The 18,044-nt window shown below is 34.5% G+C and overlaps 1 protein-coding gene across 2 annotated transcripts; it reads left to right on the top strand.

The window, feature by feature from the left end:
• The first annotated feature begins 491 nt into the window (after nt 1-491).
• Nucleotides 492-17,944, top strand: LOC113231957 (S-adenosylmethionine synthase). Of its 2 annotated transcripts, none has more exons than XM_026466525.1 (10): nt 492-792; nt 1,163-1,240; nt 1,343-1,465; nt 2,021-2,133; nt 3,142-3,285; nt 5,787-5,873; nt 7,054-7,185; nt 14,126-14,308; nt 15,648-15,781; nt 16,825-17,944. In XM_026466525.1, exons 1-10 carry the CDS (start codon nt 678-680, stop codon nt 16,928-16,930), a joined length of 1,215 nt encoding a protein of 404 aa, XP_026322310.1. In that variant the 5' UTR covers nt 492-677; the 3' UTR covers nt 16,931-17,944. The 2 variants fall into 2 exon arrangements, with proteins under 2 accessions (XP_026322310.1, XP_026322309.1); XM_026466524.1 differs by lacking the exon at nt 2,021-2,133 and adding an exon at nt 1,602-1,714 and having other exon boundaries at nt 510-792.
• The last annotated feature ends 100 nt before the right edge of the window (nt 17,945-18,044 follow it).

The following is an 18,044-nucleotide window of genomic DNA, read 5'->3' as shown; positions in this document are numbered from 1 at the left end:
TCTTGAACACACAAACATGGATGGCAAGTTTTTTTATCTTACCTACCAAACAGAAAACCAAACACAATTACTTAATTATACTGCTGCCGTTGAAAGGGCGCTTATAACAAAAACTTCAAAACCATGAAAATAATATTTAACCCTTGGTATGTAGGACGGGGTCGCACGCCTCGTTTGCGACAAAATGATACAATATTTTTTGGGCAAATTTAATACTTATTTCTTACCTTTCACTGTATGTTATATGTATGTATGTTACAATACATAATTTATAAAAAATGTTAGTTGTTTAAATATTTATTTTAATTTTATTAATATAAACAATGCTCAATAGATGACTAGTGCTGAACGCAGTATCAATATAGGTGATCCATAAATAAATTAGGGCTTATCTGCTCCATTACAAAATTTAAATAGTTTTATGTTAATGTTTTTTTTTTAAAGTTCGCGGTCACATTTTTCAGGATCAATCAAAACAGTGATTTCTGGCCAACCACATAGCGTTGATAAGTCAGTTACGTATCAGGAGCTCACTTCTCATTGGTTAAAATTCTCAGCAGTCTGACGTTTCCCCGACCTTATAAATATCAGCGCGAACTAGAAACGACCTCTTTTCCACAGTGTTAATTTAGGGGGCATCTCTCGTGTTATTTTTTGTGGGCTAACTCTAATTCAGAATGCCGGAGACTTCAAAAATGAATGGATACGCGAAAACGAACGGACACAGTTATGATATGGAAGATGGATCTGTGTTTTTGTTCACATCAGAATCTGTCGGCGAGGGACATCCAGGTTAGTTTTCTCATTTATGTTGTAGGATTATAGCGATACCAAAAGATGGCCGTCACAAACATGTGCGCAAATAAAGTACAAACAGTAATTTCCGCGTTTTCTTCACAAGTTCCATGTAAAATCACAAATAAACTACCCCACTCCGAACTGTATCTCGGATATACACATGTTATTCTTTCAATGTTATGTTTTGTTACATCACAATTATGTCGTAGCGGTCTTTAGATTTGTCAAAATTATCGCAACACGTGGTCCGTGCCAAAAGTGTTGAAATTTTCACATTGGGCCAATTTCCTTACTCATTACACTTTATATTTTTATGTATGAAAATGGTACGAAATGTCTTAATGCGTCATTTGTTATATTTCAGATAAAATGTGCGATCAAATAAGCGATGCAATTCTAGACGCCCATCTGAGACAGGATCCTGACGCAAAAGTAGCCTGCGGTGAGTTTCGTGCTACCCGAAATCTGTTCGTGTGATACAAACTCGTCTTTAGAACATTTTGGTAACAAAGGACTTGTACAAACCTTGAATTTCTATCAACAGAGACAGTAACAAAAACTGGAATGATTCTTCTGTGCGGCGAGATTACCTCCAAAGCTAATGTTGACTACCAGAAAGTTGTTAGAGAGACAGTTAAGCACATTGGATATGATGACTCCTCAAAAGGTGAGTGAATAGAATATCTTGAAAGCGTGAGACAATACTTATAAGTTGTACCTTGGCGGCTTGCCAGTAAACGGTTCAAAATTGTATTTAAATGACATCCTTAGTAATAGTTAAATATTGTTTCGTGCACACCTAGGTTTTGACTGGCGTACACTGAATTTATTAGTGGCTCTTGAACAACAAAGCCCAAACATAGCCGACGGGGTCCACACATCCCGTGCAGAATTAGAAATTGGAGCCGGAGATCAGGTATTGATTCCTCTAAAGCCTGCTGCACGGAGCAACATTTTGGGATTTTAAAAGCTAAATCTAAAGGCTAAGATAATCAGTTATCATTTGTTGCATGTCTCGAAATAAGTTTCTAGAAAGTTACAAATAAAATATGGGATCATTGATCATGGATGAAATATAAGAATTTGTTAATGACATGAATTTCCTATGTTCCTTATTGATATCATGAAACAATTGGTGATTCATAAGCTAGAAAGAATTTTAATTTAAGTATACATTAACAATATTAATCATCGGTAAAACTAATGTGCATGTTGGGGCCAGGGTTCGATTACAAGACTTGCAGCGTGATGCTGGCCCTAGATCAGCAGTCTCCGAACATTGCTGCTGGAGTGCATGAGAATAGAAAAGATGAAGAAGTTGGGGCTGGAGATCAGGTATGAAATGTTACTTATATGGACTGCTAATTTTGTGTTTTTACATCAGTCTTCATCTGTTGCAGTAAACAGTTACAAAAAACACTGTATCCTTTCTGTTATCCTTTACAAAAAAATTCAATTTTTGGTTTTAGCCACTATCAAATTACTTATTATTTTATTAGAATTGACCATTTAATATAAGATATAACTTAAGGATTTGTTTAACATTAAAAATTATTTCACAATCAACCTCAGCTTGAAAAATGTCATTTGAAGAAACTGCATGATATATACTACTGCACAATAATCACAATCATTGAGACCATACATGTATCAATAAACAAGGAACTCTTTGCATTTGTATCATTCATAGTCATTGACTGTTCTTGGGACTTGATATACAGAAGTAATTAATTGTTATAAATACATGCTTGATTATTATATTGACCAGCTGTATTTTTTTTCTAATGTTTTTTACTTTTATATTTATCATTTTTTATACTGTACAGTAAACAATTTGAATTGAAGCTTATTGTTTTTGTGGAGTTACGAAATAATCTAATAATAAATTTATTAATAAATCTTGTAATTTTAAGTTTTTATTAAATGTCACAATGCTTCACCATGATATTTAATTATTGTTGTGAAATTACCCCACTACTTTGTTGTAATTTATTAATACAAAGATTGAACACTAAGAATAAATTTCTTTGATCTGGCAGGATTCGAACCTGCATCTTCTAGCAAACCGGATGTTATGCCAACAAAGCCAACTAAAGAACCAACAGACCTTACGAATTTTTCTTTGCTGATCATTGTTTTTGGTTTTTAACGACTTTTGCCGTAGCGCCATCTGTTTGAATCTGGCTGAGTGAAGAAATAGATTTCTTAGTGTTCAGTCTCTGTACTAAGAATTATAATCTTGTAATTTCACAAAAATAGTAGTATATACATACTACTATGTGTAAATAATGTCATAATCCTTATGCCTGTATTGTAATATTTTAATATAGTTATTTTCCTCAGGGCTTGATGTTTGGATACGCGACAGATGAGACTGAGGAATGCATGCCATTGACAGTTGCTCTTGCCCACAAACTGAACCAGAAGATTGCCGAATTGAGGCGAAACGGCGAATTCTGGTGGGCTCGTCCAGATTCCAAGACACAGGTAATCAGTTGGTAATTATTTTAGAGACACCATTTTCATTTATTTCGGGCTATATTGTTTAGTCACTCAATATAAGCATTCTCTGTACAAAATCACTCTCTTTGAAATTATGTACTTTCTACAATCTTCGTTTTTTCTTAGATATAAATAGCTTATATAATTTATATAATCAATGTACGCTTACATTGATTATATAAACAAAAACCGCGTAGTGCTCTGCGCGGTTTTTGGTATGCATTTATTATAACAGATCAGTAAACCTGCGACTGATGTTTAAATATATATACTGCAACCAACTTTTTCAAACATTTGTATAAAATGTGTTTTAGAGCGGATCGATCCGCGCTAACGAAATTTTATCAAAGTTGAAATAGGTTTTACTCATTATTTTATCAAACTGGCACTGCGCTGATGTGATTATTCAAGATGCTAATTGTAATAATAACACATGATTGACTATTATACATTAGTTATATTAATGATACATAACAATATAATGTTATGATCTGGTGTATCAGTTATCAACATCACGTAATACTTATCGAAATCCAAGTAATTAAATTGTTCATTTTATCTAAAAATATCTTTTTGGGTCAGTATTATATTTCACAAGCATTTGAGTTTATTATCTAAGAAATGTACTAAATTTTATAGCAACTGACTTTTTGGTTTACCTTTAGGAAGATTTACAGTAAACTAGCAACAATATTATTTAGTCATTAAATGTTAATTATTCTAATTACAGATCTACACATACAAAAATATTAGGTTAACTATTAGTTTTCTATACCTGTGTTATTTAAAAAATAAGGTTTTGATTAACCATTTCTGAAATGCAGATTTTTTGTGAAATTTTTGTTATAGCCAATATAACCAATAAGTATATCGCTATATTATCGTGTTTAGTGTGTTGCTACGGGGTCACATAACCCGGTGTCGTAATGTCAGCAATATTATGTTTAGATACAAGTCACCATAGGTGATAAAATCGACACGATACGTCTGCTGACACCCGAGACCCGCCAATTGAAGTGTCGAGTGGTGGACCTAGTCTGACCACACAATGAGAATAAATGATCTTTATTGAAAATTTCCAGAGCAGATTTATTGATACACGTTACGCCAATTTTGATGTGCAATGGCAATTAACACTCGCACATAAATAGTACATTACTGCAGAGACCGGGAAGTAAAGGATTGAGGGACGAGTATCAGTTACAAGGCCGAGCGCCAGTGAGGCCTTGTATTATGTGAGTCAAGCTATCCCCGTTCCGGCCGAGGCGTGTATAGTGCTTTTTTCAAACATTGTAAGGAAATAATAAAAGACTAAAGAGAGGAAGATGCATGAGTAAAGTAAAAAAAAATTAAAAGTAATATTTGACATATCAACACAAACAGTCTCCGAAAACGAATTAGCATTTTTTCCGCTTCTTCATTGCATGAAAGTTTCCTATGTTTTCATGCATCTTACTTTGCTCATAGCCGGCAACAAGTATTCCATTGTCTCTTGTTTTAAATTAGGTGGAGTACAAGCATTACTGTATTTTCGTTATCGCTCGTCTCATTCTAACCATCAATCTGACCAACGAGAAATATTTCTTATCATTTTCACGACGAAAATACAAAAAAGGCGAAAAAACCGAAAAAAGTACAAAGCACTTTATTTTACCGCCTTTTTCTTTTTTTTTAAGTTCGTGATATAAGTCGCTATTTTTAATTTTCGCAATTACTAGTAGTAGGCAGTTGGCTGTGTGAGTTATTATTCCTTTGCCTTATTACATAATTCACTGTTATTAAATATATTTAAAAGTTTATAAAAGTGGACAGTAATGGATTTTCATACTTTGCAGGCATTGGCCGGGAAGAAGTCTCACGGTCCTTAAATAACTAACTTCCCTTGTTCGTTTTTTGAAAGTAATGCGAACATTTTCGAGCATGTTTGAGATATATACATATTACCTCATTTGGTCCCCATAGAGACTATTGATCCTTAACAAAGACCGGATCGAATGGCATAAAAAAAAGTTTTGTGAAAATTGCCTTTTATCTTGCTGACTGTACTTTTTTCAAAATCTGTGAATGCCAATCAAAATATCTTCAAAATTCATGGATAGTCTTCTAGAACCGTTTTCCTGTAACTACAACAATGAAGGTGGCTGGCTGTCCCATCTCAAAGTTACACTTATAATATATATATTACGCCCCTTATGCAGTAATCTCCTTTAACACAATGGGCGTCGCGTCGATTGTGTTGTGTACAGAAACAAGTTATTTACATGATTCGATTCAGAATTTGAATTTCCTATGTTGCTATGTAAATAATTCATATGTGACGTTGTAAGTTACGTCTATTAGTATTGTAAAAGGCGCCATGTTCTTGAGATTCCTTTATACCAGTACCTATACAGGCCGATGGGATCAAAGTTGAGCTCATATATATTTTCGGTAAGATAAGTGTAATTACTTTGTTATTTTTAACTTTATTATTCGTTTGGCCGTAGGTTACTTGCGAGTACACATTCGCTGGTGGAGCCACCGTTCCACAGAGGGTTCACACCGTGGTGGTCTCACTTCAGCATTCAGAGAAGGTAAGACTTTTTTTACAATTGCTGATCTAGCTATAACAATTTGTATTATTGTATGTCATATTATTCTATTATACAAACTTTCAATCGCCTGCCTGTTAAAATGACGTTGATGAAACTAAATTAGTTTTAATTGCAAATTCTTTTTATGGACAAGTAAAATTAAATTCATCACTGTGAAATGAGAACCTAGTACATTCAATAGTTCATAAATTGTGTCTAGATGATGTAAGTACACGTTTTATTTCATTAGACGCGAATTAGTTTTGGTCACATATGTTTTAAATTTTTTCTTATGTGCCTAAGTTAGTGTTACAAATCAATTATTTACATACGTAGTAAGCACGTAATATTGCCTTCTACTAAAGTATTCTCTCCAATACTGCGACGCATTATCGACCAATATACCTTTCGCTAGTAGACTCATTTAATATTGTAGATAAAGTTACAAATATAGGAGAGGATGTGGGTTATATTTTTCTGTATCTAATGGAGCAATAAACATGTTTGACGTAACTCCACTTATGCCATTTTTCCATGAGGGGTGAGTCTTGCCCAGTAGGGGTTGGGAAGTTGCACTTGTTTGATAACTGACGTGAACTTTCTGCTGCGTTTTATAATTTAGCAGTTAAAAACTTGATAATTAAATTACACTCAATTTTAACATTCATTGCTGTCGGCCGTCTGCTGGAATTCGAGTACACTTGAATTGAACTATCAGGTTATAAGTTCATCTATACACTATATATTCAGTGATACATGGTCAAGAGCACAAGCTTGACACTTAAGATTTAAATTGAACTCTTATGCTACGTCCAAAGTATATTAGCTTGATCTGTTCTTCGTGACGTTCTTGCATAGAAGTAAAATGGTCACTAAGCCAACTGTAGTTAGTAATACTACTCTCCTTGCCATAAACTAACGCATTAGCAATTTGGTAACTGTCGAAAAGGTTTTTTTTTTTTTGAAAATGTCAATTACGCTGATTTTGCTTAACAATAAAACTGAAACTAAATATATAAAAAACGCTTATGGGGGTTGTAGATCTCGTTTCACTGATTCCAAATATGTTAATAACTCAATTTCGATTTGTTATTAACTCGATTACGTTAGTTATGATAAGGAGGGCAGTATAACTGCACTGTTTTCTTTTCTCGGGTTTCATGAGATCTTTTTTTGGCAGATCACACTTGACACCCTGCGTGACGAGATTAGGGAGAAAGTTATCAAGGAGGTTATCCCTCCTCAGTACCTCGACGAAAAAACTGTCGTACACATCAATCCATGTGGACTTTTCATCATTGGTGGCCCTCAGGTTTGTACACTTATGCACTTGGGACCTAAGAGCGTTCAACGGGCATTTCGCTAACGCGCGCTAACAACTTACCGAATTTTGTACGTAAATCGCTGTAGGCGTTCACATGCGAGCGGCCAGAGCGCGATTAACGTCGGGCACTTGTCAACGCCCGCACTGCCGTTCACATGTGCGCGCGTTTTCGACGGTGAGACGTGTTTTGCAATTGAAATTCCAAAACACATAGTTGTATAGTCTGAGTTTAGGATACAAAGTTATGAAGTGATTTTCACTGAGTTTGGATAGTAAAATAGGATGGACCCAATATTTCCGTCACCTGTTGCGTTGCTGTCTCCGTCTACGATATAAAATCCACAAACACAGCTCTTTCCGCACGTTTGAAAGCTTGTCACGTGAACATACCCTAACTGTTGAACTCTGAAATTGATGTTTTTTGCTATTCAAACTTGCACTCAGATGGTTCATAGCCTGATGTCTTCTGAGTATGTGATTTCGCTGACTCTGCCTACTCTTCAAAACTCGGGATTACAATAGTGCTGCTTTGTGGTAGAAATTGCGGTGGTACCTCCCTAAACTAGAACTTACTATTCCTACTTACCGCTAGTAAAAGGTGACACTAATATTAGCTTTTGAAATCAATATTTCTACTGTCCGTAATAGTTATTTGCTTTGTAAATCCATAGCTATACTCTAGCCAAATTCAATATGGAATGTTTAATAACAAAATGTTACTTAGGCAACTAATGATGGCACGAGTACAGAACATTTTTTGGCCCTGCTTATTATTTAGGCTAGCTCTACCCACAGGTAATTTATGTAGAATTAATAGTTACCTAGCCTATTATTATAAAGTTTGCAAAGTAGCTATTGATACATATGATTTATAAACAAATTAGTTAAGTTTGTAATACCTATTAATGCTTACTGCTATGTAGTTGGTAATAATGGTACATGAAAAGGAAAAAAATGTAATATTTGATATTAATTTACATCATTTAATTTTATATCAATTTCCGAATCTGAACTTGAGTTACTACTCCGTCGTGTTCCGAGTAGTAATTCAAGTTTGCAATCTCTTCTTTCAAACCAAAAAATATTAGAGATGACACAATTATGAATAATTAACTGGCAATTTTTACGTTTTCAAATACTACTAATAATGGTAGTATGTTTATAATATTTTTAACGTAAACACAATTTAAGAACATAATTTTGGAATTTTGTGCCGCAGTGTCGTGTGCCGTAGTAGGTAAAAAAATATAAAACAATTGACGCTCTATCAGTTTTAATTTTTTTATTTCAGAGGAAAAAGTTAGGTTATTTCTTAACACTTAGTTTTACATTTTATGGACAGTTACGAAGTGGTGATTTTTAGTTTTTGTATTTTTTCTGTTATAGAATTTTGAAATTTTAATTGCTAATATTGGTTAATTTTTAGCTGTCTTCTTTAAGAAGAGTTATTTATTTCCAGAATTGTAATGTGTCTTGGTAGACAAATATGCGTAATTTCCAAGAAGACTGATTATATTGTGTTATGTATGGATCTCAATTACCTACTGAAGATTAGATTAAAATTTGATTGATATTATACCAAAACATTCATTTTTTTTCAAGAAAATCGCGTGACTATCGAATTTCGATACTTTTCTCAAAAAGCCAAAAAATTGGGACTATTCGGATTCGCTGCGCAATTCGGATTTCAAATATGATTCGGATTTACATTCCATAGTGAAAACCACGGAAGAAAATAAACAATGGAAGTGCCTTAAGCCTCGATTACTATTGGAACCGCTGTCGTCAAAACGCATACAAACAAATGATAAACACTACGAAATCTTCACAATGATTGGTCACAGTTTCTAATTTAAAAAATTTACGAAATTCTGGATTGTTAATACAATTTAAATTTTACCCAGTTGCTTTATCATTGAAAGTTCAATACCCTTATTACAAGTTACGACGTTTTGATTTTATATTTAAATTTATTCAACGTGTTGCCATCTTGCGGCCAATAGCTGAACTACGACGAACGATTAACATCTAAATCATATAAATATATGATTTAGATGTTATCTGAAATGTATAATATCTGAAATGTAAAAATAATGTGCATCTGAAAGATAAACTGAAAATTAAAAAAAATATTAAAATATGACTTACCGATGATATGAAATACTACTACTTGTAATATTATTGGTGCGGCTGTCGTTTTTGCATACCAAGACAGCATAATAAGGCATTTTACTGCGATTTTAGAGAATTTGCGCGAAAGAATGACACAGCCGTCCATACTAAGCGAAAATGGTGGACTGAGCTCAAGTAGGTCTTTCGAGACGTAATGTTGGCACGAGTCAGACGCTAACTAACCACTTCTACTGTATTTATTAGAGTAATAATTATTATAATAAAAGAGGTAATGATTTTGCTATTGTTGTTGTGACATAGTCCTGTGCTGATAGGACTCACAAAAAATATGGGTGAAAGCAATGTGGAGGGCACCACCAGATCTCCTGTGTGAAACTTGAAATTATTTCTTTCTCTTGTATCTATGTACGAGTTATGTAATACAAACCCGTTTGTTCAAGATAATCAAAACCACCAAGAAAGTAAAGCAGTGTGTGTCGTAGTATAATAATTTCAGTGCAGAGTACTAAAAAAACCGACCTCAAAAGTTACTGGATTTACATCTATCTAGCACGATGGAATCTTCCTCGCCTTTATCCTTCTACAGATGTGTTCCTCAAGTGCCAGGTAAATTATCAGTATGCCAAATGTTCATACTGCATTGTCTTCTTAAAGCCCACTCGCTTATTGAATAAAACCTTTGCTAGTCAGAGACAGACGCCGCTTTGATATTTACCCAAAATTTCAGACTAAGTACAGTTTTACACAGAAGTTTTTCTATTTCCTATTAGGTTACTTATACAACTACTTCAATTTACAAATCTAGTATACTATTTATGCACGCATAAATAGCTAAACGCTTTAACCTTGGACTATGATACTTGTGAAAATCTTATAAGGGTTCCTAAATAGTGCATAGTAATTCTAATATATAAGCGACCAAGCGAATTACAAACTAAATATATAGTATTCATATTCACTCCATACACATGCATTAGCGACGCGCACTCTTAACTCGTCACTGCATTTGTTTACTATATAGTGTATTATAAATTTATTTAAAAAACTGATTTGTAAAATATGGAAGCCTGGAGATCTCTAACACAGGTCTAGTTACCTAGTATGGACTCCAGTCTCTCGCTTAAGGTAGTGAACTTGTACTTTAACTTAACTAATAGCCAATCTGTAATTACACAAACCTTCCTTTTGTGAGAGTGAATAAATATATATTATTATTAGTAATTAATAATTTGACAGTTTAAAGTTAAATAATTAGTCATCACTAATAATATTCTGGATTTTTAGTATGTGTAATGTAATTAATGTTCGTTAAATTGGGAACACAGATTTATAATTATGACATATTTTTTTGGATATTTCACATAATTTTAAATAATGTACTCTTCCGACATAAAAATGTATTGCAAGTCAGAAATGGCTAATTGTGTGAATAAACATTATCATCTACTATTGGACTTAAACAATGAATGAATTTGATTTCTAAATAAGATCAAGAAAGATTTTACATTACATTATTTTATATTACATTACTTACTTTATTGTTAATACAATTTGTATTTTTGTAATCAATTGATTTTATAAGGGTGAGTGTACTTGGTTTTGTTCTAACGACACTTTCACCTTGGAGCGATTAAACATATCTAAACTTTAATAGACATTATCTTTGCGCACCTAACAAGTGAAAATGAATTATCTGACAGGCATTAATTAACTTTGCATGTATTATCGTTTATTGGTAACATAAACAATACGTCATAATGGCAACATTCATTATATTGCATCACATTTTATGGAACTACTTAAGTTCCAACTGCAATGCCTATGAAGACCTTTCTTTGTACACTTTAAATCCAAACTATATTGAAAATGCGAAAGTAACTCTGTCTGTTACGTTTTCTCGCCAAAACTGCAGAACCAAATTTGATGAATTTAGGTATAGAGATATGGACCCTAGGAGAAGGACGTAGTCTGTCTTTTTGGAAGACGGAGTAAAATGACATTTGTAGGGTTGGTAGTTCTCATAAAATTTTAAATAGTTATGTAGTTGTTGATAGTTTTATCGATAGATTGTAAAAGAAGATAAAATTTTGCCCAAAATAACTGAATTTTGAATGTTATGACGTTCTAATAATTGCGTTATTGCCTTCTTTGATAACGCATACACTCAACATAGCCCCGCACTAGGGAAACCCTGTGTCGCGGGTGCCATGGACATACATATAGACAACCACAAATTACACCCAAACACGAGAGAAAGAAATGTAGGCCATACAAATATTTCTCCCTTCCCGGGAAACGAACCTGGGACCACTGTGTGGCAGTCCGGCATGGTAACCGTTCGGTCACCGAGGCAGTTAAATAGCTTGCGTTATTGCCTTCTTTATTTTTATTTTGACAGTTTGTCTACTTGTATCGAGATCAATTTTTATTCATATACATTTTAACAAGAATAGCGGAATTTCATTCTCTATATATTAATTCAATAATTAGAATGAAAAACTTTATATGTCTCCTTTTTGTATTTGTCATAAACATAGTTCTAAATACAGTGTATGTAATATGAACTTACAAAAATTGACAATTCAATCGAACTTGTGCCTAGTAATTGGATGAATAATGGGTCGAGGATGATACGAATGACACAAGTTCAGCTATTTATTCCATAAGCGTGACCAATATTTAGTCGATAGAATATTTATCGATTGCTATCAGTAGCTGCTCGCAAGCGGGCAACACTTTTGCGTAATGAACTGTCATTTTACTCCGTCTTCAAAAAAGACAACTTAAAGTGGCTGAAACGGGACATGAAAGTTTGTAGAAGTAATCATTCCTCAAGTACATTATTACTTAAAGTACTTATCTAGTCCTATCTAAGCAGACGAAATTGCGGCCACCTGCTAATAGAATAATGAATATTTGACCTTCTGTGAATGCAAATAAACAATTACATAAAGTGGGATTCGCAAAATGTGGAAAGTAAGTTTCAATCGATGATGCAACCGAACTTATCTTGAACTTTTACGTAGTTTGTTATTAGAGACGGCTTTTAATCAAGACTATGTTTTTGTAACATATAGAAAACATAATTGTTTATTTTTGTTTTACAGCGATAATTCCAATTTCGCTCTGGCCTGTGTCTATTTGCAAATATGTTGATTATTAGCTGTTATAATAAGAAAAACAACTTTATCTTCTTTCGGCAATGGCGGGTCTCTAGACTAATATTTGCGACACTAATTAAAAAATCTACCAAAACAGATATTCCCGTTAAACAGACGCTTTTTTTGGAATAGAATTTCAAATCTGTATAGATAAAAAACTAAACTAACTTAAATAAATAAGAATTAGACGTTTTTTCATTTACATCCAGCCAGTGTGCGTGTAATAATATATAAACGCTTTATAATACAGAAACAGAAAAGAGTAACAGGAGTAATTTGACGAAAGAAAAATGTATAGAAATATAACCTAATAACAAATACTAGGTAGCATGGTGATATGAAATTACTCAGCCGACAATAGCCCAGCTCTAAAATAAAGAAGGCATGTGTTTAGAATTCACGTGCATGTGTCGTGTATAAAACTGGACACTCATGTGTTACGAATACAACATCTCGGGGGCAGAAAATCTAGCGTAACTAATTGAGTTAATTATGAAATAGAGTCGGTATATATTCGTTATCTTAATGTTGTAGGTAATAAATATTCTAAAACCGGTTTTCTATCTATCATTATAAATATAAATGTTTGCACATAAACCGCTTTGACACAAATTTGCCAATTTGTCGCGACGAAGTAGAAAAATTAAGATATTTATCCAGACCAGGCTAGTAAGTAATACGGATTCTACACTACTTATTAGCACCGCGTATACACTGTAACATGTCGCATCTTTCAAGAAAATTGGCCCAATCCTGATTCGTTACAAAATCGTTTTTTATGCGGTGTGTAATTGACAAGTGGGATTCAACCTAACATTCTTCAAAAAAACCAGCTTATACTTGGTATTGAAAAATACTTGTGTTTTGCAATGTCGTTGAACTGGTAGAAAATCAAATAGTCATCTCTGTCTCATCATAAACTAGAAACCAGCATATTATTTAATAGGGTATTAAAGATAATGAACGTTTGTGCAATTGACATCATTACCAGTAAACATGCTCAAATCATGTACGAGTTCGTTATAATGTTGCCTGTATGCTGTACAAATGAAAAAAAATAAAATGTAATGGTGACCCTTGAATGTACCGCCCTCGCGTGTAACATACGCGACAGTTTTATTCGAAAGAAATTTAAACTCCCTTTCCTAAATCTATTTGTTAAGACAACACACAGATTAATTTCGAGTAAGAAGTTAAGGTACCTTAAAATGTTTACTTAAGTATTTAACGTAAGCATGGAACTAACAAAGTATATCATCATCAAACATGTCACAGTGCTGGACAGGACCTTACATGAGAATTAGAGCGTTACTCTATAGTCTACCACCTGGTTTGTCGGTAGGTCAATGCACTCGGCCCAATATGCGTTTTGGAGCCTTCGCACATCCAACGTATAGATTTTATCACGATGCTTTCGTTCATCTTTAAACGAAGTTCCGTTTCATAAACTAATCGGCATATGATTCGAAAATACACCCTGGTACTCCGATCCCAGTGGCAATCGATTTCACGAACAATTAAGTCTTCTAACAGAAGTTATGTTTGTTGTCGTTTCAATTTACAAAAGACAGTATTTTACAAGTACGGAAGTTAGAATTATTTATAAGATTTATTCCCATCTCGTCTCCCAACAGTCTGATGCGGGTTTGACGGGACGAAAAATCATCGTAGACACATACGGCGGCTGGGGCGCTCACGGCGGCGGCGCCTTCTCAGGCAAAGACTTCACCAAAGTGGACCGTTCCGCCGCGTACGCTGCACGTTGGGTCGCCAAGTCTCTCGTCAAGGCGGGCCTGTGCCGCCGCTGCATGGTTCAGGTAATTTTCAGGTTTTTCGGACCTTATAAGGACAATTTATTTAAATCTTACTCACAATTATTCGGGAACAACTAATTTTTCTCAAACATGCTCGGAAATGTTTGCAGTATTTCCTAAAACAGAACCCACAGAGTTTGCCATTTATGGAGGGCGCAACGCGCGCATAAACAGACTAAATATAAACTGTCATGTAGCCAACTGCTCTCTGGCATCAGTACCTGAACCACACTTTAAAAAATGACGGAAAAATAAACGAAAGTACCTTGAAGTAGTTTTTTGTTATTTTTTAGTATGTTTGCGAAAATAAGTTCTAGTGAGAAGTGCGAAATAGTATTTTATGTAATCGTTGCGTAAAGAGGGTTCTGAGGACCTATTTATGCCATTATTATATACAATACTTTTTCTACAAGTAAATTGAAATAATGAAACACAACCAATATTTAATGTACATTTTGTTAACAATCGACAACAACAAACTCAAACGAAAGCCAAACAAACGCTATAAAACAAAAAACCAGAGATAGAATAGAACTGTCCATGATTGGCTTTCTAAGTCTCGCCTATTTTTTAACGAATCAGGAAGCGATAGAGATTTGAATAGCGTCATATTTGATATTTTATATTGTTTTTAAATAGTCCTTTTTAACCAAATGCAAAAAAACCCGTTATGTAACAGTTTGAGATATTTAATAACTTGAATTTTTAAAATTTCACAAATGTAGTGACGTTTAGAAACTCAGACTATATATGTATACCTTGGCGGGAACGGGGATTGCCTAACTCGTGTAATACAAGGACTCACTGCACTCAGCCTTGTAACTCATACTCATGCGGCTATCCCCTACTCCCGGCCTCTGCAATAATGTAATTTTTTTTTAAGATTACGAATTTGATACGAAAACTACATTAGCGCTACTTTTTAGGCCCTGGAAGTTACTAGTCGATTGTTACGTAATAGGGCTTAGGATTGATATTACGAACCAACACAATATTTCTCGTTAAAACTTATGATCCGCGTAAACCGGATGGATCCATTAAATTCGAACATTTTTGTTTTAGAGCGTGGCCTATGCACCGTCCGCCATTTCGTTCCGAACAAAAATAGCGATATCGCGGCCACCCATGAAACTGATGTCAATCGACATAGTTATTGATAAGAAACAAAAAAAGTTTTTTGAAGTGGCTTTGACAATATGAAATAAAAAATGTTGTAATCTGAAATTGTCCTACCTAATACGTTTCGTCAAAAACATTATGGCTTCTTCATTCGTGTTTTTCTCATTTAAATCCTTATTTTTTTAGTTTTTGGATTATTTTTCAATTATTGTTATTATTTCAGGTTGCGTATGCTATCGGCGTGGCTGAGCCGCTCTCAATTACGGTGTTCGACTACGGAACCTCGCACATGACGCAGCAGCAACTACTCGCCATCGTACAGAAGAACTTTGATCTGCGCCCTGGCAAAATAGTCAAGTGAGTATATTCTTCTTCCTAACATTATGAACACACGAGAACCAACATGCATCGGGCACGAAACTCCAAAACTTTTGAAGATTGGGATCTTTATTTACAAGTTTATTTCGCTTTAATCTAATAATAAATGTTTGAGCTGCACAAATTGTCAAATGACTTTGTAGGCACTTTTTACTACCGAACTCCAATAACAATATTTCAATTTAAATAACGAATACCTCACTACCACTAATCCCCCAAGCATAAGTCAAACACTTGCCACGATTTGTCTCAAGAGTCGCTACGAATACACGATTGGAAGTCAATTGACCAACTCTTTATTTTGAATCGTTAATAATCGATTTAGCGACAAAATAAATTAAACTACGATTTTTTCATATATTTCGGAATTTTTAACACAAAGCTAACTACACTAATACTTTACTTATGCTAATATTATAAAATTTATTTTGAAATTGGTAACCGCGGACGACTAAGACCGCCATTTTGTTTATCCGTTGGCCAACCGTTCGTCGCTGATACTTTCTTGTTTTGGGTGTTCTCGTTCCAGTGCTTTTGCCAACTATTTGACTTACATATTTTTGTTTGCGTGTTCTGGTGTTTACTTTTCATGTAAAATAGATTGAAACGAATAATAGTTATTATATGCTTACGAGCTGCTAATAATTCACCCCTGGGTTTATAACCAATGGTCGGAAAAAGGTGTTCCAGATATATAGATACATATATAGATATAGCTACAAGGAGCGACATGGGATTGTTAAAACTACCAAATATTAGTTAATTACTTTTTCGAATCCTGAAGTATGAACAGCTATTGCTCGGGTAATTGACTTCTGTGCCTCTACCATGAAATTATACAGACAGCCTGTTGTCGCTTTCTACTTTGTAAAATGTTTCACAATTTAGTATACAAATATTTGACGCTGTCGGTAGCAAAAACTGTTACTTTAAATTCATGGTAGAAGCATGGTCGTGTATCCGTTTTGTAGTGATAATGTAACTAGATATTCTAAAGCTGATGTTCGACGTTGCGTTTACAGAGAGCTCAACCTTCGTGCCCCCATCTACCAGAGAACGAGTACATACGGTCACTTCGGGCGAGATGGCTTCCCGTGGGAGAATCCGAAACCATTGGTCGTAGAATGACTTCAAACCTGAATCCTAGAATTTTGTAAATATTTCACCAGTATATAAAACATTTATCTAAGTGTGTCTTTGTAGCGAGGACGAAGGTTATCGCGTCTCTCTATACACGATTAATGTTTCGAATCTCGCCAATTCAACTGTCGGCACTTGCCTCGTTCCGACCGTTTCATTCGTGAGATTCTGCGTAATATTAAGTATTCATAGTTTAAGTACTATAGGAGTAAGATGCCGTCATTTCTGAATTTGAGTTAGTTCAGGGTACAAATGGCAGTCCTATTGTTTAAGTTATACATTTTTTAATGCAATGAATTTTTGAATATATTTTATAGTTTATTTATAAAGGGCGATATAGCCTGCAATGAACTATCCGATAACTTTTATTACGTTGTTTGACTTTTAAAAAGGTGACTAAACCTGCAATGAACTATCCAGTGATTATGTACTTTGTTTGACTGTTCAATTGATCGACTTAAATGACGGACTGCCAAACTCGAATGTTCATTTATGTGAGCTTTACTATGTAAGTGCTACGATCCCCGGCAGAGTAGACTACTTTCCTGGTACCGTCACAGCGGAGCGAGTGCGAGAGAGAGATCAGAGACCTCTCGCTTTCTCTCGCTCACTGCAAATATAGTGCTGCGTGGAGGGACGCTCGCTGTTTTATTTTGATTAAGACGAAACATTAGCTATATTATTATTACGTTTAAGTATCAGTGTACTGCCTCTAGTGCTATAGCCAAATGTATAGTTTTAGACAATTTAAGCGTCGTCTCCCGCGCAGCACAATTTGTGTTGTGTTTCCGAAAAGGATTGAAGTGGAAAAGAGCCATTTTGAAAACACACCGACTCATCCAGGGCAGTAATGCACTGTGCATTTATTTGTCATGTAAAATAGTGTCACCGCCAATAGATATTATTAGGCGAAATGCTACCGTACATTTAATGACATTAGCAATTAGCATTTTAAATATTCGTAGGGCGGTTAGTGAGTATTCGTGATTATATTTTTGATCTGTTTCGAGCCGTTACGAGTTTCTTATTAACTTACTGTGGATTATCCATTTGTCAGATTGTGGAATTTCAACTAATATAAAAAATCGTGTTCTCCCGCCAG

Source organism: Hyposmocoma kahamanoa, unplaced genomic scaffold, assembly GCF_003589595.1.
Source record: "Hyposmocoma kahamanoa isolate Upper Pololo Valley unplaced genomic scaffold, ASM358959v1 66, whole genome shotgun sequence".
NCBI classification, from domain to species: domain Eukaryota; kingdom Metazoa; phylum Arthropoda; class Insecta; order Lepidoptera; family Cosmopterigidae; genus Hyposmocoma; species Hyposmocoma kahamanoa.
This window is presented reverse-complemented; position numbering and strand designations above follow the sequence as displayed.